Source organism: Mixophyes fleayi, chromosome 5, assembly GCF_038048845.1.
Source record: "Mixophyes fleayi isolate aMixFle1 chromosome 5, aMixFle1.hap1, whole genome shotgun sequence".
NCBI classification, from domain to species: Eukaryota; Metazoa; Chordata; class Amphibia; order Anura; family Limnodynastidae; genus Mixophyes; species Mixophyes fleayi.
In genome coordinates this window covers 230463687-230487985 of record NC_134406.1, presented here as the reverse complement: position 1 = coordinate 230487985, position 24299 = coordinate 230463687, and the positions used below count along the sequence as shown (strand labels likewise).

The 24299-nt window shown below is 38.2% G+C and overlaps 1 protein-coding gene across 2 annotated transcripts; it reads left to right on the top strand.

Annotated features, from left to right (window-relative positions):
* The first annotated feature begins 328 nt into the window (after nt 1-328).
* Nucleotides 329-23084, top strand: MYBL1 (MYB proto-oncogene like 1). Of its 2 annotated transcripts, XM_075213598.1 has the most exons (16): nt 329-597; nt 4618-4723; nt 4811-4882; nt 5908-6000; nt 6729-6949; nt 7296-7473; nt 9035-9109; nt 9504-9611; nt 12065-12295; nt 12969-13325; nt 14307-14452; nt 15724-15838; nt 16945-17058; nt 17158-17265; nt 17692-17862; nt 18667-23084. In XM_075213598.1, the coding sequence occupies exons 1-16, from the start codon at nt 578-580 to the stop codon at nt 18796-18798; spliced, it is 2247 nt and encodes a 748-aa protein (XP_075069699.1). In that variant the 5' UTR covers nt 329-577; the 3' UTR covers nt 18799-23084. The 2 variants fall into 2 exon arrangements, with proteins under 2 accessions (XP_075069699.1, XP_075069700.1); XM_075213599.1 differs by lacking the exon at nt 9504-9611.
* The last annotated feature ends 1215 nt before the right edge of the window (nt 23085-24299 follow it).

The following is a 24299-nucleotide window of genomic DNA, read 5'->3' as shown; positions in this document are numbered from 1 at the left end:
CCGCGCTCTTCCTATGACTCTCACAGCACCAGCTGTGTGGCAGAAATAACATTATAAGACATAATAGACTTAACCCGACTCCGATGTCGGTCAGTTGACGCAGTCCCGACCACCAATGAAACACTTGTCCACGCTGTCACTGCGCACATTCAAACGCGCCTCTGATCCACACAGGTCAGATAAAGGCAACGCGGGAAAGAAAATGAATTCAAGCGTAGAAGCTCCTCCCTTTTTATTATCGTCTCAACCTGTCCCATGTTCTCATTGGTACCGCCCCTTTCGTCGCGGTTTTCTATTGGCCTGTTCGGTTCTGTCCGCCCGGCCAGCTCCGCCCCCATGTCAGCACAGCTCGTGTGTGTGTCTGCCCGGGGCGTGCAGCGGGCTTGGGGGCAGTAGGAGATCGAGCTGGAGCCGTTAGCAGAGTGCGTCATTTATTACTCCGCGGACCCCTGAGAGGACGAGTCACGGGGTACACGAGCCTCGGACATGAGGTCGGTGCATTGCGGGGCACCTGTCGCGCAACTGTTTGGGATAGCCGCGGTTTATTGAGTTGGGTCCCCTTTGTACATCGTACGGGATGGCTGCGAGATCTCGCAGGTAAGATCTGGATGTTATACCGTATACATCTGTATTATAAGTGCCAGGCATAGGGTATGTGCCTGAGAGGGAGGTAAGTATATGACGGGAGACTGACAGCTCGGAGTGTCTGCTCTGACCCAGCAATGTAAAGCTCATTACAGGGGGTACAGACTGACAGCTCCTGATCCCAGCAGCCCATGGCATAACCAGGCAGCTTGGATGTTTCTAACTTTTGTAGAATTACAAATTGCCGCATGCCTGCTACCTGAGCATGCTGGCACTTGTAGTGCCTCACCAGATGGACAGCCACAAGTTGTTATAAAGTGGTTCAAGATGGTATCTGAATCCTGCTTGTGACCATCTATTTTCCAGTCTCATAATGCCAGTTTTTAATATTCATCCTAACACGCTTTTAACTCTGAATGCAAAATCATTTATAAATTGTGAAGTGATTTAGAACTAGATTCATGAATTGTAGATGCTGCAAACTGATTTTTTTTTTTCTTTTTCATTTAATGTCGGCAAATCCGTTAATATCTTTTTGTTGTAAAGGACTTCGTATTATTAGGCAATGATCCTAGGATATTTGGATTGTGTGGGAAAGCCCTGGTGTAACTACAGTAACTTAAAATGATTGTTAACACTTTTATTAGTGTTAGCCAGTATTAAATGTGGTATATAAACAATGGCAGAAGCTAGATAAGTTTGACAAGTAAACATGGTCAGTGTTACAGGAAACATTTCTAGAATAGTTATACAATACAGTCCATTAATGACATTTGTGAACATTTGATGATTTTGTACTCAGGTATGTTATGATATAATGGCAGATTTATTGCGCTATGTGTGAGTTTGTTGCCATGCTATTATACCAATATATCTTCCTAGTCACCTGCTGTCTGATAACTAAATCTTTTTCTGCATTGGCTCATCCATGTGCATGAGATGGAGATAGCATGTTATAAACCATACCTTTTACTCAGTTCATTTAAGTAAAATATGTGGGCTAAGTAGGCACAGAGTGTTTCGGAGATTTGAATGTTACCTAATAACAATGAAAGTAATTTAAAAGTACAAGTTGTGGATTAAACATCTGTTGTCACCATCTGGTAAACCTCAGCTTTACATTTTGCGGTTTAGTGTAAAGGGTTAGTGATTTTGTCAAACAGCAGTCAAGTTCCTCATTTTGGTGCTTTATAGCCCAGTGTTTGGGTAAATTCAGCAGCTGTAGAGAGGTGCTCTGCTCTTACAAGTTTTAAAGCAAAATAATACTCATTTGCACAAAATGCCTTAATAGGAAAAACGACAAAGGTGTTTGTAGTGTGCTACAATATGGTGATGGCAACTTTTGCTTCTTCTTGCATTAACATTTACAAAGAGTCATTGCATTAACAAAGGGATATCAAATGGAACTGGCGGCAGTGTCATGCACAATGAAAGCTTTGTATTAATAAATGCTGCCACCAGATTACCTAGAATTGTACCATTTTATTACAGTACAGATGGTGTTTTTCTGTAGTTTCTAAAATGTAATACTACTTCTGCCAGGCTTTATTAATTATCCTAGATCCTCACTATCTTAGAGTGGCTATTATTGGAATCTTCTTGCATTAGTGTGTGTGTGTTTTATTTTTATTATGTGTAAAGCATATGTAGCTTGCTTATGTTGACTACTTACTTGACATCTTTGTTAAAATTTGGTGTTGTTAATATCTGGTTATTCTGCTTTCTTAAATATGAAGGGACCACAATTCTTTTTTTGCTAAAGTGTGTTCTGGAATCAAAACATTGAATCCTTTAGTTTTTTACATTCTGTTTAAAAATGGGGGATAAATGCCATATGTCATTGTGGTTGGCTTTTTTTTTTTTTTTCCCTTCAATATTTGTTTGATCCCAGAACTGATTGTCTCCAATAATCAGTCACTGTCTAAATCTGGGGTGGACATATGTTTTGTTTTGTTTTTAAAAGCATCATTTTTTTTTATTCTTTCAAACAAAGAAACAACACATAATAAATCTATTACATGTTTTAACAGACCCATAAACAAATTAAAGCATAACACATAACAGAGAATACAGGAGATAACATTCATATTATTATAACTTTGTTTTTTGTTAGTAGTTGTGTAATAGCAAAAAGGCCAGGCTAATAGCATCAGAGTACTTGGGCCAATAGTTTTATTATGACCTCTGTATAAACAACAGGCCCTTCAAATACCTCTGTCTGGTTCCGAACTAATCTAAAAGTCTGCTTGATGCACTAAGATGCCACTTGAATATAAATTTTGGCACACAGTAAGGCCTAAGCAGAAACTTTTGTCTGGCTAGCAGGATTTTCATGTCCTTTTTAAGTATATTGCATATTATATATAATTTAATGTTGAGTGCAAGTATATATAAATACAATATGGTAGGCTTGTGGTTATATATGTGATACAGTTATTGATAATGTTAATAAGTGTAACATTTTATCCCTGTGTCCAGGGATCTTTATATAATGTAATATAAATCCCATTTGCATTGCTTTCATTAGCAACTTAATCAGTCGTCATATGGTACTTTTGTAAACCGAAATATTAAGGAAAAGGGCACTTAGTAGTAGAGATTTAGACTTGTAATGGTGATATCCAATTTGTTTGCATTCTAAACAGTACACTGTGGTCGCTTTTATGGCTTTGTTCATTTTTAAATTGACCGTGGACAAGGATTACTAAACTCTAATATAGTGGCAGTTTCTACAATATTAATGACCACCCAGTCCTCACACTGATTTCCTTTATCATGATATCTTCATACAGCCAGCTTAACTGTTTTCTACACTTTGATGCCAACTTTATATTTTATTATGAAGTTCTGTAATTTTAGTTGCTCCTAAAATATGTTTTCTAATAGGTAGTAGTCATGTAGAAAGTTTGTTTGCTGTACTCTAAATGCATGCAAGAAATAAACACATGTAAAAAGTCCTGATTGTTTTTTTTGTTTTTGTTTTTGTTTTGTTTTTTAAGTCCTTGCCTAATGGTTTTTGTTTTCCCATTCTAATACAGATTAGTTGTGGTAGAACTCTGTAACCACACTTTCACTAACCCATCATAAAGAACTTCCTTTTTAGATTTCAAAATCTAACAGCTACGCCACAGAAACCCCAGTGTAACGTAACCCTACTTGTGCATAATTCATGTTTTGCTCCAGGATGTGTGCGCGCTGTAGATCTGTTAATGTCGTTACTAGTTTAACTAGTGTGATATGATTTTGGTGACTTTGACTGGGCACAAGCTGGATAAGTTCTTTGTCACTCAATAATTTTTCCTGGTCACTCAATTAATTCACCTCTGCCAGCTTCAAAAGCGTTGGATTGTAATTCCTTTTTTTGGGTTGTACCTATCCATTCTATCATCTCTGTTAGAAAATAAAATAGTTGTCAAAATGATGACCTTTTTCCCCTCCCAGCCTGTTCATGGAACAAACGTCTCTGTGTCTCTCTGCATGTCTCCCTCTGTCTCACTGTCTCTCTCCTAATAAAACTTCTCAAATCTGAAAAAAGTTGCTGTTATAATTTAGTTACTGCTCATGGCATTGCAAAGGAATGCACTCTGGAAAATGTGACTCTTTATTAGACAAACCCATGTTGTGCCAGAGGAGCTTGTATTGCATAATTGTGAAGGTATTAACTGTTGCCCTGCAAGCAACTTGTGAGTGTAAATGTTTCTTATTCGGCTATAAACAGGTTTACATAGGCTTTCAGCTATGGGCATTTTAAGTGTTTTGTTTTTAAACTAGCATTCAATCCTGTATATATGTATAGAGCATGATCTATAAATAGCCTGCCATAAATGTGGTTGTTTTTATAATATAATGTACGGATTGTAGGGCGCAAGTGTCTGGTATAGTAAATATTCATTTGCTTTTGCAAGTAAACTTCCAAAATGTATTTAAAGTACTTTTTGTCAGTATCCAATCTAGCTACCATAGTAATAGAGACTAGAACAGAAACGCTTTACATGAAGTATTTTAGATGATTAAAATCCTCTGTCTCCTCAGTGAGGATGAAGATGATGATCTTCAATATGCAGACCATGATTATGAGGTTCCAGCTCCGAAAGGTCTGAAGAAAATCTGGAATAGAGTAAAATGGACCAAAGATGAGGTAACTTCTTCTTCTTTTTTGTTACTTTTTGTTGTTTGTTTATTTCCATCAATTTTTAGTTTTAATCTAATTTAATTTTTTTAATAGGATGACAGATTGAAGAAACTGGTTGAACAGAATGGGACAGATGATTGGAGTTTGGTCGCTTGCCATTTTATGGTAAGTCTTATGTCAAATCTAAAACATAATGTGTGAACAGTGAACACCAATCGCAAATGTATTGGAACTGTACTTTACTGATGCACATTCTGACATGTATAATGTAGAGCCCTTATAAGTTGTTTTACTGTTGGTACATACACCCATAGGCAAACCGAGGGGGGGTGGTTCTTAGTGCCTGGAAACCCCCCTCCAAGCCTGGAGCACTGTATTATTGAGGTGGCTGGACCCTGCCCCCGCTTCACATGTCTCTGCTTGTAAAGGGAGAGCTGCATGCACCTAACAGTAGTGCACGCAGCATTGCTCATGTATATTATGGGGATAGGAAGAGTTGGAGAGCAGCCAAGCACTATCTAAAATTATAGCCACGCCCCCATGCATGCTGGTCACGCCCACTGGTGTGGAAACCACCCTCTGCAAATGCTGCGTTTGCCCCTGTACACCTGCGTAATTCAGTATGAATGCCACAGCAAGTGTTGGTTGTACATTATCATGTAACTCAGACCTGACTAAGGAGAGCAGAACTGAAATAATGGCTCGCAAACCGGTGTTGACGACAATAATCACAGCTTTACACCAACAAAAATTTGCACAAAAGGACCTGACATTTACGAAAATGCCAACTGGATCGTGTTCTGCCCACCTTGTGGGCACGCAACAACGTCTCTGGAACAAGCACCTGGTGCACACAACCCCTCCCTTGCCCTACGTGCACTGCCCATGGAGGCCCAACTGTTGATACTGGAGCCAGGCACGCGGTTGTCTTTTTCCAGAGTGATTATGTGCACTGGGCCCCTCATTTACATACCCTGTGCGCCATCCATGTACTAGGTAGGAAGACGGAGGTTGTACTGTGTAATGTCACTGGTGGGTAGAGATTTCCTTTAGCTAAAATTGTTTGTGGTTCAACATGTGAAAACCGTAATGAGAGTTTTGTACAATGTACATGTGTATTTCAGTCACTGTCTCCATTAGTGTACACAGTTTTGCTTTTTCACTAATAAAGCCGTCTCTTCACCACTTAGAACCGCTCAGATATTCAGTGTCAGCATCGATGGCAGAAAGTTTTAAACCCTGAACTAATCAAGGGCCCTTGGACCAAAGAGGAAGATCAAAGGGTAATTTGAGTGCTTCTAATTCTTCTGTACGAGTGACACAGATTGAGGATGTATCATCCATCATAAAGGATGTTAAGTAGTAAGAAACTGGGTGCAAACTTTTTGGTATAGAGTCTGGTAAATTGTTAAATACCAAATTATTGAGCAGATTTTTTTTGTGTGTTCAGTCCATGATGTTTGTATAAGTTCTTTCTTTCCATCTCCAAGAATAACATACATATTGGATGCTGATGTTTACGACTCTGAGACATAAGATACTATCAAAAGACCAGTACCCTTATTTATTTTTATTTCCCCTCAGTTCTGTTGAAAATGTCTGTTTCAGCAAATAGTTTTGTTTTTTAATTCTGTGTCTGACTGTTGTAGCTCTATCTCCTTCTGCTTTTGTTTGTAGTTACATTTCCAAATGAGATCAGTTGGAAGAAAAGAACTGGACAATCTTTACTTATAAATGCCATATGCTTTCTACAGATTAGTGTACTACAGTAGCTAGTTCATAGCATAGTGGTTGAGAACTATAGAGATAAAATTATCTACAGTATACACATTTTTTAAAGTGCACAATAAATATATATCTTTTAAGGAGTTTTTTTTTGTTTTTTTTGTTTTGATTTTTTTATATACAAGCGAAAACCCCCCCCAAAAAAACTTACTACTAAAATACCTTAATGTATGACAAGAGATTAACGCCTTTGTAAGTCTTTTTATTGTCTTCTGCTGGGTAATAGGTCATCGAATTGGTACACAAATATGGTCCGAAGAGATGGTCACTTATTGCAAAGCATTTGAAAGGGAGAATTGGGAAACAGTGCAGGGAGCGATGGCACAATCACTTGAACCCAGAGGTGAAAAAGTCTTCCTGGACGGAAGAAGAAGATCGCATAATTTTTGATGCTCATAAGCGACTAGGAAACCGCTGGGCTGAAATTGCTAAACTACTTCCAGGAAGGTATAATGCTTATATCTGCCCTAAATACTTATCTTCCTCAGTTATGTCCAAGCTTTTAAAGGAAAAGACTGTATATTTGTTTTCTGCATGGGATACAACTGTTAAGGATTGAATGCTAGAATTGGATAGGGGGTGTGTATGAATGTATAGAAAGAGCAAGCTATAGAGATATATATTGTGCATAAATATATAATATATGTACGATTTTCCTGGTCCTTTCATAATTTTAATTAGTACTACCTAGGTGTCACTTGCTTTATTACCTTAATTACCTGTTTATATTTGACATACACGATTAAAGTGTAATACCTGTAATGTAATATTTGTATGCATTCGTTTCTTATAGGACTGATAATTCCATAAAAAATCATTGGAATTCTACCATGAAGAGAAAAGTGGAGCAGGAGGGATATCTGCAGGATGTGAACGAGGCTGAACAAATCTCTAAGCTCCATCATAAAGCTTGTGCTACACTTGTTCATTTGCAGGCACAGAACCAGTTCTGTCTACCAGTTCAAGCTCAAGTAAATGTCTTATTCCATATATTCATCCTCTTACACCAAGTCCCCAACTTACTAAGCTTTCACCAACATATAATGGAGGAATCCACTTTGTGAACTGAACCAATATTCCTAATAATTCACTAGTAATCAGTTTACAGTGAATACAGAATGATTCTGTCACTTCTGTTCTCTCCTTTTGCATCTTATTTCTTACTGTTTGACCTCTTATCTCCATATTGCATTGTGCTCTATCACTTATTACTTACCTATTATAGATGCATTGATCACTGTCATCCTGAAGAAGCCCCCGCTTTGTTCAGCTGCTCCATCTCTACTTTTGTTCCCTAGAGACTGTCTGTCTCAGATCTACTTGTGTTTTTTTTTTTACTATATGTGTGTGTGTGTATGTGTGTATATATGTATGTATGTATGTATGTATGTATGTATATATATATATATATATATAAATAATCTCTCTCTCCATGTTCCTACCCATCTAATCAGTACATCTCCCCCTAGATTAATCTAGCAGCGTTTCCTCATAATTCTCCTTAGTGCCTCCATTGCTTTGACGCATTGACCACCCACTTTTCATTCAATAATCTTTTGTCCTATTTGACATGACTTTCCCTATTCCTGTTCACGCTCCAGCTGTTCTTCATTGTTTCCTTCTCTGTCTTTTTACGTCTCCTTCACAGTATTTCAGTGCTTAGTTTTAAGCTCCTTTACTTTCTATGTATCCAAATATGTTTTACAAAACCAAAACTAGATTTAACGACTTGACAAAAGTTTGGGTATCCTGACAGAGGCCACTTTGCAGCCCTGTGTAATCTATTGGAAACTACCCAGTGAAAGGTATAGTTGGGGATAAAATTAATTGGCTTGACAGCTTATTTTAAAGGTGAATAGGAGCAGCTGGAGGAACATCTGGCAGGAGAGAGGTTTTAAAGTGAGGCGAGTATATGAGGCAAGAGAAATGGGGGGAGGCTGCACACAGAATACAGTATTTCTGGAGAGTTTTATTTAGATGTTTTGCTTTCATCCTTTATCCTGAACTAGAAAAGTGTCAGTCTGTTTGCTACATGCAACACCAACAATTATACAAGATTACCTGTAGCTCAGTTTTCCTAAATCCCCTGAACTCCATCCCTCCCACACACACTCTTTCTGTCTGTACACTGGTTGGCTGTGGCTTCCATGGTTCAATTTCCTGTCTAAAGTGTATTTAATATTGTCATAAAGGATTTGTGCTTACTACATTCCTCTCTTTATAGAAGTCCTTTTCCCATGGCTTAGCCATTTTAACTTACCATGGCGGGAGAAAATGTAGGACTTGCAGACATAACTTAAAGGTGCAACCGTTGAGATCAGCAGCAGATCCTAGCTGCCTTGGATACCTGATATTGTAGAAAACATAGCTGTTACCATGCAGGATAAATGAGAATAGATCATCGTAAACAAGATCCAGGTTTCAGGGCAGTTACATCACACATCTGTGTGTTAGAACAGTTGGTTCTTTGTTTGCTTAATGGATTATTGTCTTGTGTGTGTGAAAGTAACCTTGTTTGTTCTCTGCCCTCAGATTCCAGGATACCATTATATGTCTCTCGATGACAGCTGCATAGAAAACATCCAGAATTCTTTTGCTTTCATTCAGGTAATGTTCATAACCGTCAATAGTTAAAATACTTAAAATAGAAATAGACTGTTTCTTGTACGTATTCTGCCATCCTAACGTGGGTACACGCAGTGCTGTGGTGTCTTCAATACATTAAAGATATTATGGTGTATATATAGTCAGGCATTTATATCTATTTGACTATTTCCCCCCCCCCAATATTCTGCAGTCCTCTAATAGTGTTGTAGCTTTGTACTTGATTTAATTAACCTCCATATCCAGATTTTATGTTCGATTACCTAACATTCTTCTAGTATAATTGAATGGTCCCCCTTTAGCTGTGCTTTCCTATACTACTACTATGTAGGACCTCTTCTGTCTGTCTTCTTGATTGTTTCCCCTCTTCTCCGATTCTCTTACATGCCTCTCTCAGCAGCCCTTTGTTGATGAGGATGACCCTGATAAGGAAAAACGGATAAAGGAACTTGAATTACTGCTTATGTCAGCTGAGAATGAAGTCAGAAGAAAGAGAGTGTCATCTGTAAGAATGCTGTGTGACCCTGGATCTATATTTCTCTCTATTTTGCTTGCTGCTTATTCTCTAAATGCTTAAAGACATTTTAGCTTTAATTTGCCCCCCCCGCCCTCCTCAAATCAGGACCAGAGCTCATACCATCTGCAGAGGGGAGGGCAGGGGGGATATTGAAGTGCAGATGGTTGCCTTGAAAATAATGGGTGTGACCTTGTAACAGTGGGTGTATATGTCTAGAGACTGGCATGGTTAGATGGTGTGTCTAGGGGTTAAATGTATCAAACTGAGATTTTTTCGGCGGGCTTGAAAAGTGGAGATGTTGCCTATAGCAACCAATCAGATTCTAGCTATCATTTTGTAGAATGTACTAAATAAATGATAGCTAGAATCTGATTGGCTTTTCAAACCCGCCGAAAAACTCTCAGCTTGATACATTTACCCCTAGATGTTTATTCAAATAGCATTATTTTAATACCGTAATCAGTACTTGGTTCGCCTCCAGAGTTTAAACAACTACCACATACATAAAATGTGCATTATTTCTGAGATGTTCATCATTAAGTTCCTAAGTATTATGCATGAACATTTTGATAAGGGATGTAAATACATTCGACCTATTATCATGTGAAGAGGAGAGTGAATGGGGAACAGGCACTTAGGGGCATATTCAATTAGCTTTTGGATTCGCGGTAACGCGCGTTGCCGCGAAAAGTGCGCGTTCTTGCGGGTATTACGGTACCGCATTAACGCGGATTTTCGTTCGCAACCCTATGGGCTGCGAACGAAAATCCACGTTATTGCGGTACCGTGTATTACGTTTTGCGGCTGTTCCGGCGCGTTACCGCGAATCAAAAAGCTAATTGAATATGCCCCTTAATGGGGGAATGGCTTTAGGTAATTCCCTTCCTTCCTTCCCTTTTTTATTTTTTATTTATTTATTTATAAATAAAGTAATTTACAGGCTTGGAGAAATATTTATTCTGCAAGCACTGCCTGAAATAAGGAAGTGTCTATTGGGCTCTTTAGTTGGCTAGCCCTACAAACCAATTCTATGGTGGCAGATGCAATTCCCCGCATTGTTATTTAGATCGTTCCCCACACACTATTACTGTTACTACGGTAATAGCTGTGCATTATTACCGTTACTACAGTAATAGAACGTTTTAATTTTTTCTTTTCCTAACTACAAACACCTTTATCCACTAAATCCTGACTTCTAATTGTCTCTGATCAGGGTAATCTGCCCAAGCTGGCTAGGGTACATGCAGCATCTGCTCTGGTGTACATGGCCACAGACCAGGTAGATCAGTCTCTTCCTTTACTTAGACACACTGCACTACTGACAGCATTGCTGAAATTAAAACTGGACAAACTTCACTGTTTAGAATGTGGCCACCAAAGATGAAAATATTGCACCTAATTTACACATCATCAATCATTCTAAGTAAATACAACAAAATGCTGTTTTGGTTAACATGAATAATCTGTATTTTATCCTTAAATCCCAGCTAATGACGAGGTTATGCGTTCTACCAATATTATAAATAAAACCTCATTTGTGGCCAAATAGATTTTCTACTAAACCTTTTGATTGATTAATAAGAAAAAAAGCAAACAAACACGAAGCATGTTAAGGTTTGCATGTATTTACAATAACGCACCCGAGATACATAGGGCCTGAGTCATTAAGGAGAGCAAAGCAAAAAAAAGTAGTAAGTTTGCTCCTGGACAAACCATGTTACAGTAGAAGGGGTGCAAATGTGTTTATTATTTTGGACAGAGGTTATATACTGGCTGTTTTTTCGTGTAGCAAACAAGTACATGATAACTTTAATTATACACTGAAATTTAAAGTTGATCTAGGACATGCCCTACCCCAACTATAAATCTATCCCCACATTTTATTTTGACCTCCCTATCCAATGCAACATGGTTTTGCCCACGTACTAAGTTACTCCTTTTTATGCTCTCCTACATGGCCATTGAAGATGTAAAATATGGATTGCATTATCTCATCAAGTAGTGGAAAAATATGCTTGATGGTTTGTTCTGCCCGGTATTGGCATAGGACCGTTTACTTGCTGTCACTAAGCCTCAGTGTTCCCACCTCCTTGCTTGCTTTATTGCTTGCAAAATATGCACTAAGCCCTGCAGTATGAAATATTTGAACTTGTTTCTAAATGATCAGTAAAAGAAGCGTTTATTCCAGGTGCATAATATTGCTTCAGGTTCTGCAAGCATTTACCAGTCAGCATTTACTAAACATTTTTTACATTTTTATTTTTTTAATAAGGCAATGAAATGTCAAGTATTATTCTAATGTTTCATGTATTAGAACATGCCTGGACAGTGTGTATCAAAGTATTTCCCATTTTGTCCCACTCGATTAAACTAATTAAAAATAAAACATTGAATTGAACTATGCTCAAGTGTTCTATCCATGGCTATTTCTATCTCTGCAGACTGGGAGCTTATCAAGCTGGTCTGAAAGCTTTCTTATGGATGATAGCATGTCCAATACACTAAACAGTTTAGAGGAACGGACCAGTGACTTCTACAGTATGGATGACACAAAGAACATGACTGGTCAGCTGATCTCTCCAAGCAAGATTTTGGCTGTGGAACCCATTGCTGTAATGTCCTCTCTGCAGACTATCCCAGAATTTTCTGAAACGTTGGATCTAATTGGGACAGTGAGTAGTAAAGATCAAGTTAAATGCAATCAGCATCTGCATATTTTATTTTTCTTTGTATTATCCCTGTATAGTCTCCCCCTAATTTGAGGTTTTTAGGCACTGGTTTCTTGAAAATTATTGTTGGAGGTTGTCTAGATATGTATGTAAATTGCTTTATATGATAAATAAAAGTTAATGCAACCCACAATTCCCTAGTTAGAGGGTGAGCGCCCTTACAGTTCACCTACCCCAATAAATTGGGGGCAGAGGAAAACACTAATTTGTATGTAATGCGGTTTTTAAGTGTTTCCTGTAACAGTGCAAATTGTATGCAGTTGCAGAAGGGCTATTATGTTATCGATGTATTTATCACACAGTGAAGGTGGATGACTGCAGTGTAAATGCTCTTTTATGGTGTCATGGGCCTATTTTTGCAGCAGGCGCCTTTTTCAGATTCATCAACGGGGGTGCTTCCAAAGGCCTAAGGTGGTCTAGCGCCCATGAAGAGGCTCTGTGGACGTGTAGACACTTGTGTACATATCCACAGTTTGCATGTTATTTTCTATCTTTATTTGTTGAACTGCCTCTCCATCTATGTCAATACTAGAGCCGCTTGTATATTGGTGCATATAATGTCTTGCTTGTTCTGGATGTGCTGATAATTGTATTGAAATAATTGTCCACCAAATAGGACCCTACGACATGGAGTGATGTTCCTAGCTTTGAGGCTTCCATTGAGGCTACTCCAACCAAAGTGATCCCAGTGGAACTAATTCCAGCTCAGCAAGAAGGTTTACAGGATTGTCCACAGAATTGTCCACTAAACTGCAGCTTGGAGCTACTTGACCCAGACTCTCTTAATGAGGACAGTAAAGTGCTGTTTGCATCCCCCATTGTGTCAAAGTTTAGCACACCTCCGACTATTCTGAGGAAGAAAAAAGTGCCCATCAGACAATCAGCTGTTACTAAAGGGAATGAAGTATTTGGTTCCAACAATACCCTCCTTAAAATTACTCCAGTAAAACCACTTCCCTTTTCCCCCTCACAGGTTGGTATAGTACATGTATTGCTCTCTAATTACTGTAATAGTTATTTATAAGTGAGATGGTGCCTGACTGTACTTCACTGCTGGCTGCTTATTGACCTGATTCTCAGGAACTACCTTCATTCAGTTTGAGCTGTGACTGGAAGGCGACCATGTGGGAGAGCACAGTCAGTCCGTTACATAAAGCGACTGCCATTTTTATTGTTCTCTCGCTCTTTCCCTACAGAAATATTTTGATGAATACACGAACATTAACATTTTTACTGCTCCAATACCTTGTCCAGCACCCTAAGTAGATCAGTATGATTGTAAAATTATCACTTTCGAGGTGCAAACATAAAAACCAGATCATCACTTTAGTATACCATGCGCTGGACTGATTAAGGTTATTGTTGGTTGATATGGGTTACTGCATATCTGTGATTTTGCACCATGTTAGTAAATCTCCTTCACTGTCCACTTCCTGTTTAAAAGTGGATCTGTTGCCTACACACAGTGGATGGAGTGTGTTTTTGGGATGAACTAAGCAATATTCATGAGTTTTCAGCGACCTATTTACTACTAGCATCACTATTCACTAATTGAATAGTGATTCAGCCGCCCCTGATGTTTGTAGGTGATTGGTACACTTTCAAATAGTCCTATTGCATTGGCCTATTGTGGTCATGTGACCTAGAAACACTTGTGTCTGATCCACATGTGCTGAATACACAGACCCCACCCACCAGGACTGGCAGGCTAAAAACTTCCACATTGGATGGGTAAAATTAATCTATATAAAGATATTGTAGAGGCTTTTGTCTCCTCCGTGGACCGTATTACTCTGTCTAATCTAGATTATAGTCCTGATCTAATTGGAATTTCAGCATACAAGAAGTTATGTGACCAGGCTGGATCATATTGTATGATAAATATGCATTGTCCTTCTATTGGATTATGGTTTAGAGATTGATGCGTAACTGAAATCCCCTCCTTTCTTTCAAGTTTTTCAACACTTGTTCTGGAAATGTCCAAGAACAGTTCAATATTGAGAATCCTTCCTACACTTCCACTCCAATATGTGGGCAGAAGGCTCTAACAACTCCCCTGCGGAAACATATGGCCGCAAAAGAGGAAAAAGAGAATATGGGGTTGGTATCCGTGTTTTGTGTGTGTCGCTCTAGAACATGCTTGGTTTGTGGTTCATGTTGGGGGAGGATATGGTGTATACATCGTGGACTGGGGTTTTTCCAAGAGAAGAGGCAATTTCCAAGTTTTCTCATTGAATATTGCTGTAACTGACCACGACTATCTGCAAACCTATTGTGCAACTAGCTTACAAAGTGATTTTATGATCTGTTTTTCCAAATTTGTATATGTAATTAGTAGACCATGCAGTGGTGGAAGGGGGGGCGGTTTATACAGTGCTATGTCATACTGCCACTACTTCTGCTTTCATTGTAACACTTCTATTCCAATCACTTACATTCCCATTACATTTCTCATGCCGTCACTTCTAACCTGAGAGACAATGGTAACTTTATTAAAAGCAGAGTAATCCATTAATTTTAAAGTGAACAGTAATTCTCAAATCTGATATTACTGTCTTAATCCTGGGGGTAAATGTATTAACATGCGGGTTCTTCAACACCCGCAAGTTCAGCATCTTCGGCGATTAAATTTAAAGCGGCGCTGCATTGTAAAGGGAAGTTTCCCTTTACAATGCAGCGCCGCTTTAAATTTGATCGCCGAAGACGCTGAACTCGCGGGTGTTGAAGAACCCGCATGTTAATACATTTACCCCCAGGTCCTGGCTTTAAAGATGTATTCTGTGTTTTATTTATTTTTCTCCTATGCCCCTATTTGATTAAGACAATAATTTCAAATGTTGTTATTGGCGTTTCCTTTGTCTTATGGTTGGAAAAACATACTTTTTCAGTTTCTCTGCAATACTACAGTTTTGTACTATGTAACAACGTTGTTTAAACAAACTAAAAACTAACCATAGTTATGGCAGCCTGACCAGCTCTGACAAAGTGAATATTAAATAAGTGAGAGATGAAAAGCCCAGACTTTCAAACTGAAGTGGATTGGCATAAAACAACCTGTAGGCCAATCACATCATCAGGTTATCTTTGTGAGATGCAGTGGCCTATCCAACAGCTATTTGTGTTAGTGAGGGCAGAGCATTATGTGACGTGTCATGTGAGGAGGAGAATGGAGGCAAGCAAGAAGTCAGACTGATTTAGATAGTGAACAGGTCCCAAATAGCACAGAGCAGCTACTTACAATAGTGGTGAGGCTACTAACCAGTTTGTAGGAGAACTGGTGTCAACCACACTTCTGTGTAAAATTGTCAGTGTATATATATATATATATATATTTATTTATTTATTTATTTATTTATTTTTTCCCCGTACAGATTTAGAACTCCCACAATACGTAGGACGTTATTGGGAACGACACCTAGAACCCCAACCCCTTTCAAAAATGCACTTGCTGCCCAGGAGAAAAAGTATGGACCTTTAAAAGTTGTGGTATGTATACAGATCTCTTTCTACTAGGATCATCTGCAAATATATATATATTGTGATAATTAACATTATAATGAGGATTTACAATTTTTCACTTCAACTATAAAGGAAACCTAAGTAAAATGTTTTTTTTTTGGTGGGAAGGGGGGGGGGGGGGGGTCAGTTGTCCTTTAATACTAATCTGTACAGATTTTTGCAATGCAGTTGTTTTTTTCTGATTTTATATTTATATAATGACAGATTGGATCGTCTAGTCTCCTCACTTTATGTATGACCGTTGGCTAGAAATACATCCTGGCATTTAGTCTGTCCTGGCTGCAGGCATTACATGCTCGGGCCTGGTCTCTTATTGGGGGTGGGGGAGCACTGTCGAGGCACAGTCTGGTAGCGAATCGGAATTAAACAGTTGCACTCTGATTCCCTGCCAGATTGTCAGTCGCATACAGCACTGCGGCGCTTTTAGTCATGAGACATGATCACGAACTAGCTACCCTGTTCTGGAAGCCACTTCATTGGCAGCACAGGTGGGTCCCGGCTCTTACCTCTTTGAGAAATTTGATCACTGATTACAGATTTAAGCTGTCCACTTAAGGTCAAATCTGGTAGGTTAATTTGGTAATAGAGGTCATTCTGCCAGCTTTGATTTTGATCAGATTGGACTGAAAATGTATTCTGCTGTTGACTGCAATCTGTGCGTGTGAGTCGTCATCATCCATATGTTTTGTCTGGGCAATTCATAATCCTGTTCTTCCTGATGTTTGAGTGATGGATTTTTTGCTATCCAATCTTGGCAATTGATGAAGTCCTGGCCATTCTCCAACCCAGGACATTCCTGGCCATTCAGTGGCCTTTGTTAGATATCCAAATATGATGCCAATGGGGTGGCAGTGGAACTTTTTTTTTTACTGGATCAAGTTTAAGAATAGATGGGAATTGCACAATTAACCATCATTCCATACTAAGTAAAGCTGTCTATTGTTGCATGTAAATTTCTACCTAAAGCTTTGAAACCCCGCATCTTTGTTGGAATTCATTCTACCTTTAAGTCCTTCTGAAGGTGCTATGATAAAATTATTTCTTAACTAAAATTGAGTTTACTTACATTTCAGTCACAGCCTCTTGCTTACCTTGAAGAAGATATCCGAGAGGTACTAAAACAAGAAACGGGGAAAGATATATTCATTAAAGAGGAAGATGAACCCATTTATAAAGTGGAAAAACAGGTAACATATTAGTGGTTTATTAAATGGTCCTTTTAGAATTTTGTCAAAACTTTTTTAAAAAAAAACATGACTCTTACTTTAAACATTACCACTCTTTAGCGAAGGTCAGCCTTTAAGAAAGTCAGAAAGTCTTTGATTCTTGATGCGTGGGATAAAGAAGATCTGGGCACCCAGCTATTATCAGAAGACGATGTTCATGATTTGCAGGTAGATATGTGGCAAATGGGCACTTTTTATGTTTGTATGTGTTTGTGTGTTGTGAGTCTATCGGCACCAATGAGGGCTTTCAACATAGCGAAGAGGATAATTTAATTGGAAACGGAATTGAATTAATACAGTAAATATAAAGCCTTAATTTAAACTTTCACCATGCTGTCCCCCTATCCAAGGGGTCAACCTGGTGTTTTCCACCAGCTAAACTGCAGAAATGTTGGTATAATGGAGGTTGTTGGTCTGTATGTCCCACCACTGACCTGTCAATGTTCCAACAGTCTGGAAACCGGATTCCCTTTAAATTCAGTAATGTGTACAATAATGACACTTATGGTTGACGAATACAAGTTTGTGGCTCATCTTGCCTTGAAAAACTGACCATTTGTTAAACCAGTTCATTTTATTTTTTTTCTTTCAAAGAATGAACATGAAAGATTGACTGAAAATAGTCTGTCTACATCTTTAACGGCACCATTGGTTCAGAGGGAAGACTGGAACTGCAACACTAGTGCTGAAAACCACATTAATAATGTACTACCAAGAAAGAAACCCAATCTTGACTTAAACATCAAAATGGAAAGACCTGCTCAGGTATCTTGAGGTTTTTATGTAGATTCTTATGTGACCCTTTCTCTGCTGAAGTCCATTATAGGGGCATTATTTAATGACCTGACCTCAGCTGGGCTTTCTGTGTCTTGCACATTATACCTCTTTACCTATGGTGTCCGATACCTCCCATACACCAGACACAAACAGTCTACTAAGATTGATAGATTACAGGCACTCAGATCCCCTTATTTGATGGAGGTTTGTTCTTAATACCTTGTCTAAGTATTCCAAGGTAGGATTCGGGAAGTTTTTGTAAGGTTGGACAAGAGTTATCAATATGCTGAGTTCTGTATCTTGTGTTAGAGATTAAGTCTTGTTTGTATCCATGATGGATCTAGAAGAACCTGCACAACCTATACCCTTTGGACATTCCTTTTTGAGCATAAGCCCAAGAGAAGCCGGTTTCCTTCTGTCTCATTACTTATATGGTGCTTTAAAGAACTTCATGGGATCTCACTAACAGGCCACTGCTGAGCAGCCTGCAATGTGGTCTTTGGTTCGTTTTTCAGAAACTTCCATAAAGTTCGGTCAGATATCTTAGTGGAGGTGGTTTTGGACAAATGATCTTAAGGCAGATGTTTCATTAATTGGCTACTGCAGGCGGTGATTTCCGGGACCTCATCATGGTTTCTCCCAACAATATAGAAAAGCATTTCTGATTGATCTCCTTGCCATAGAATCATATTTTTTTTTATTTTATTTTTTTTGTATACTTTGTTTTTTTTACTTTGTTTTGTTAATATACAAATAGGAATGTCGTCTCCTTTTTTTTCTTCTTCTATCCAGTCGATGCGTGAATGGGAAGCAGTTGTGTTTGGAAAGACTGAAGACCAGTTAATCATGACTGAGCAGGCAAGACGTTATCTCGATATGTACAAAGCATCTGCCAGCTCTACACCCAGATCCCTAGTCTTATGAATGTTGGATATTCAGCTGGTGAATCAATTTGCCTCTTTTTACATGCACTAAAAATAAGACTTTTTTTTTTTTTTAGAACTGTTGGTACAAAAATACTTTGTTTTGCAGCCTCCCATTATGCATGAATGTTCAAAAGGTAGCATTGCTTTACTTCTAAGTAATATTTAATGTTACTAGTTATCATGCTTCTCTGGCTCTCCTGAAGAATATACAAGTTATAACAGCAGCCATTTGTCACTGCCTTAGAACCATTACCCACTGACTCATAACTCGTAGCATGAAGGTCTGAAATGTTTTCTTTTTTTTGTTTGTTTTTTTTACTTTGTGTTTTTAATAACCAGGGTGATTTTGCATATATTCATTCTGTAGTGTGGATAAAACCTCTTGCTGCAGCTAGTATAACAGAAAGGGTCTGTTTCCTGGGATCTCTGGATTTCTGCTGGTCTGACAGTACACATGCTGCATTGAATGCGGTCAGTTTCAGTGATGTCTTTTCCAATCGGCTGCATTGACAACCAGGCCACTATCCTGGGGATCAGACTCTCTTGGTTCTACTTTTTGGGGGAGTGGGGATTTTGTCCATCGCTTGCCTGGTGACTCTTGTAACATCAGGTTGTTTTTTTTGTTTTTTAGGGGTGGGGGTTGATTTTTAAAATGTCTCCTGTATTTTTATATGTAAAGCATATCTACCTTCCACCTCTAGACTGTAGTACAAGTCAGACAACAAATGTGACCTGTTCTTTAGAAATATCTTTTTTGCAGGCTTTTATAGTATGAAAATGAAACATTATAGATATATATTTTTTATTAGTGTAATTAAAAGGACATAATGGTAAGTGTAGGGTAGAACTGATGACAGCCAGTTCATGTTTCTTAAACCCGTCTCTTTAATTTGGTTACTATACTTTTTAGATACTTCTAGTTACATATGGTGTTTTCCTAATAGGCCCGTGCAGGACGTGTATCTTGCTGAAGCTTCCAGGACATATGTTTATACTGTAGATGTTTGTGTGCACAGGAAGTTTCACTACTAGGCTTTGGTATGCTGCATAGTAACACATGAATGAGCTACAGTGTTATATATTTATATACAAGAGGTACTTCATGCAGAGGTAGGCGAAATGCAGAATTAAGTTTTCCTAATTAGAATTTATCAGTATTTTAGTTCTCAAGCTGAGAATTATACTATGTTTGAATGTAATGTACAGAGCATAGGAACAAGGAAACATTTGTTCCTTGGGATCTTTTTATTTATTTGATGCTTGCAAGTCCAAGTCTGTGTTTTTAAATGTATATGTAGGTTTTATAGAAGCCAAATGGTTTCCTGTTTTGTAGCAGTTGCTGACGTTTACCCTTCATTTATTTTATTTTAAAGAACAACTCCACCGAAATACAAGTTGGCTTACATAAAATATATTAATAATCACAAAGAAAAGTCCCCATATGTTGATATCAGTTGATTAATATTTATTTGTATTTGCTATTCATCTTGGTACAAGCTGTTCTGTTATAATTTAGATAAAGAGGCTGGTTGCACTGTCCATTAATAGTATTACTGGCCGCAGCTGTGCTGTAGCGAGGAAAATAGCTTTACCCCCTCACGGTCATAACTTTCTCCAAGCTCTCTAGTTCTGATAAGACGTTGCTGGCCACATGTGTCCATATTTACATATTAGCCCAGTACCGCCATGTTTGTGGGGTAAAAACGTGTAATGCCCAAGAAGACTCTGATACAACCTGCTTGGATCAATATAGAGCATATACCTAAGTGCAGTCAGCAGATCTCTGTTGTTGGTCATGTTCTGACTGTAAGATCCGAACACTGAGTGGATGTTGCCAGTCGGAAAGGGATCTCGTCGGTCAGCGCTTGGAATGAGCGGTAAGGTCAGTCTGTTTGTGGCCAGCTTTATATAGCTAGGACTCTGTGTTATTATTAGCTTTTATGTAATCCAATTTGTATTTTAGATTTTACTGACCCTTACAATGTATATGTGGAAACCGAAATGGTGGTCATTCGGACAGAACGCTGACAGATACCCTTCACAGTCATACATTATGTAACATCCAGATCTGTGTGGCTAGTACTATAACTGAGCGCAACGCACATGAGAGCAATACGACATGTTGCACTATATTATGAATCATGTAAACGGAAGCAATCGGCTACATCTTTCAAGGACATAGGACACCATACTGATGTAATTGCTCAGTCTTTTCAGATTGCAATGCACGGTCTCCTACCAATTCTAGATAACAATATGGCAGAGACATTTATTGCAGTTGCTCTTGCTCTAAGCTTTGCACGTCTAAAACAGGTGACAACAGTTGCTTTTTATGCCTATTTTTAGGTATTTGCACTTATTATTTATTTCTCTCTCTTTGTTTTGAAGGAATGTTTTGCTTGAAATGTAGAGGATGTATTGTGTAGCATAATGGTGCGCATGGCAACTTATTTACTAACTGGTAAATAGTGCTGTACTGTAGTGTCTGGGGTTTGTTTTATTTATAGATCGAAGTTCCTCTCCACTTTCAAGATGTGCTGCTATACATGACAGCAGAATCGGCTTGCTGCTACTGAGATGGAATAAAAGAGCATAATATGCACTGTACAAAGATTGTAACAATATTCACACGTTCCCAATACAGTAAGAAGGGATCAACCAGTACCGTATATCACAATGCTTCACTAAAACTTTCTCAAAATACCAAAACAAGTTATTGAATGAACTAGCTGTAATGGTATTATTCTTGATGTGTATGGTTCTATGTGGATAGCTAGATTTCTTATTTAAAGTTCATGGCAGCCATATTGGACATTATCATCTGAAAAATGTTAGATTTTAATGTGAAATATAACTTTTTAGGTAATTTTCATGGCAAGTAAACTATAGTTACAGGAACTGTGACATTCTAAAGGCTACCAGACACACAACCCAAGCACCCAGCAAATCGTTATGTGCCAATTGGGTAATATTTTATTGATCTATGGGTCTGCATAGTACAATTCTTTCAAATGGAAAGCGATGTTTGATGCATCCGGTCCGGCATTAGTTGGGATTGCTGGGTCATTTTGGAACAATGCACAAGTGATTTGGCGCAAGTTTGATCTAGAATGACCAAATGGGCAGCTCAGAGTGCTCTCTGTGTGTGGGGGCATTTTAATCCAGACTAGAGGGTTTAAATTATAACCTCTTTGCTCTCATCACTACAGTTGGATCTCTTGAGCTGAAAATTGCCCTGAAAATAACTTCCAGATTGATGTTGTTTTATATAATCTAAAAATACAGAGCCCCCCTATCCACATTGGACTGTGGTATACTCTCTAATTCTGGATAGTACCATACATGACATTTTGACAACTTTTTTAGCTGTTAAACTATAAATCACACAAACAAGTTGTAGGTCACCCTAGGAGGTTTACCGTGACCTCATTAATTATTGGCATGAAGGGCTGTTTCAGGTAGCAGCGAGGTGCAGCAGTAGCATCACACAGTATGTTTCTGCATGATGCTTTGGTATTTGTTTTCTCTCATTCATTTCAAGAGAAAAGTTTTCATTATTGTAATGCGCACACAGCTAGTACGGCACCTTGCTAATTGAATAGCCGCCTGTATGTGTTCGGAAAGGAACATAAATAGGGGAGTAGCTGAGATCGCTGTTGGTTATGTTTCAAATACGGCACAGAAAATATTTCAAATGGATGAAAAGTCTAAGCAATTTTAAGGCCACTTAATACATGGAATATGTTGGGATAATTAGTGAACAACCTTGGCTATACATGGCTCCTCAACACATGCAAAGTTTTAACACATGAAGAAACGTGATAGAAATAACTGTTTCTAATGATACTGATATGTACTGGTTGAACACCTCTTACTTGCTTATAATTGTATTTATTTTTTTCCCAAGTCCATATTGAAACACTTTCATAACCACCTTCTCTTGACCCTTTGTAGTGACTTGTTTAATGGCTTTATGCATCATTTTTGTACGTTTGCCTTTATGTTGTACACTACATACCTTACTATATGTAACTGTCAAACATGCATGAACATATTTTTCAAGTAGAAGCTATAAGGCATGTATTATCATCATACAATAGATGGTCTTGGTCAAGTCTAATCATTCAACCTGATTAATCACAAAGCAATCGGTCTCCAGGCTGACTAGAACATTAGGATTGCCTGCAGAGTATAGTTCTGCATCTGTTTATTACAATGTTGCTCAATTTCATGCGCAGTACACTTTGTTTCCAGGATGATAAAATAAAAATATTTGATAAATCATTGTGTTTAGACTCTGTATCCTTGTATCTAACCAATATGTATATAATGTCACTTTAATTTATATTTTTCTGATATTATTACTGACCCCTGTGTTGGACAATAGCATTTGTCTTAATTTTCTTTGTGTCTGTATTTTATTGCTCTCTGTTCATTTTGCCCTTTTGTTAAGTCCTATGCTATATGAAAATGCCCCTTGTGGCCATAATTTAGAGGGAACAATTTCTGATCATTCTAAACACATAGTTAGTGTACATGTCGCCTCCTCATTGGGGGCAAGAAGACAAGTGTTCATGAGAATGTAGCATATACATCCCTTAAGAACACCTACAAGAGAGCTCAACATTATACTAAAATAACCATGTAATCTATATAAAATAAGATTAATCTGTAACTTCACTAAATATTTAATAACAGGGCAAATACACTTTCAATTTAAGTTTAAGCATATTTAGTAGGATGGAGACACCTATTTAACATAAAACTAAAATATAGTACAAAAAAATACATTTTTCTATACCAAATCATATAGTGTCTTTAACCACATAACTTTTAAACTGTGATTTGTGCCTTGGACCGGTCTCCTTCACTGCTATAAAATGCAAATCAACAAGGTTTGATGATGAATTGAATGGCCAGAGCAGGTCGGCTGTACGTAGCATAGAGATTCAGTGTGGCATGAAATAATCCCATTGACTACCCTTTGTCCAAGCAGCCTGCTAGTCTACAGAGCAAATACATGTGATTGTGCTGTGTGCATGGGCACCACACCGAGCAGTCAATAGCCCGTCTGTTCTGAGACCACAGACTTCCCCCTGAATCATTTCAGAGAAATGTGTTGATTTATAACCGAATCTCTCACCCCTAAGTGATATGATGTGTTGGATGCAGGTGCGTGTCTGGATGTGTTGTCACGATTCATTGACGTTTCACAACTAGAAGAAAAATAAAAAAACCTCCGTATGAAACATGCAAATGTGAATAGCTGCTGAAATCCTCATTTGTGCTTAATGATTTGTTGGACAGTTGTATATGAATAACGGCCATTGTCTTTGATTTTTAAAACGTTCGTGGGCTCATACTCAATACATCTACTTTTCAAGAGTTTGAGAAGTCTGTTAATACCATAGGACAAAGGATAAAAAAAAATCCTATTCAATTACTAAATAATTGTCAAGATTTAAAGTGAGAGGTGTCAGCGTGAATGTAAGGGGAGAT

Coding starts and splice junctions, on each gene's coding strand:
- MYBL1 (XM_075213598.1), top strand. CDS start 578: ATGGCTGCGAGATCTCGCAG. Junction 598..4,617: donor ATGGCTGCGAGATCTCGCAG/GTAAGATCTGGA, acceptor CTGTCTCCTCAG/TGAGGATGAAGATGATGATC. Junction 17,059..17,157: donor TTTATAAAGTGGAAAAACAG/GTAACATATTAG, acceptor ACCACTCTTTAG/CGAAGGTCAGCCTTTAAGAA.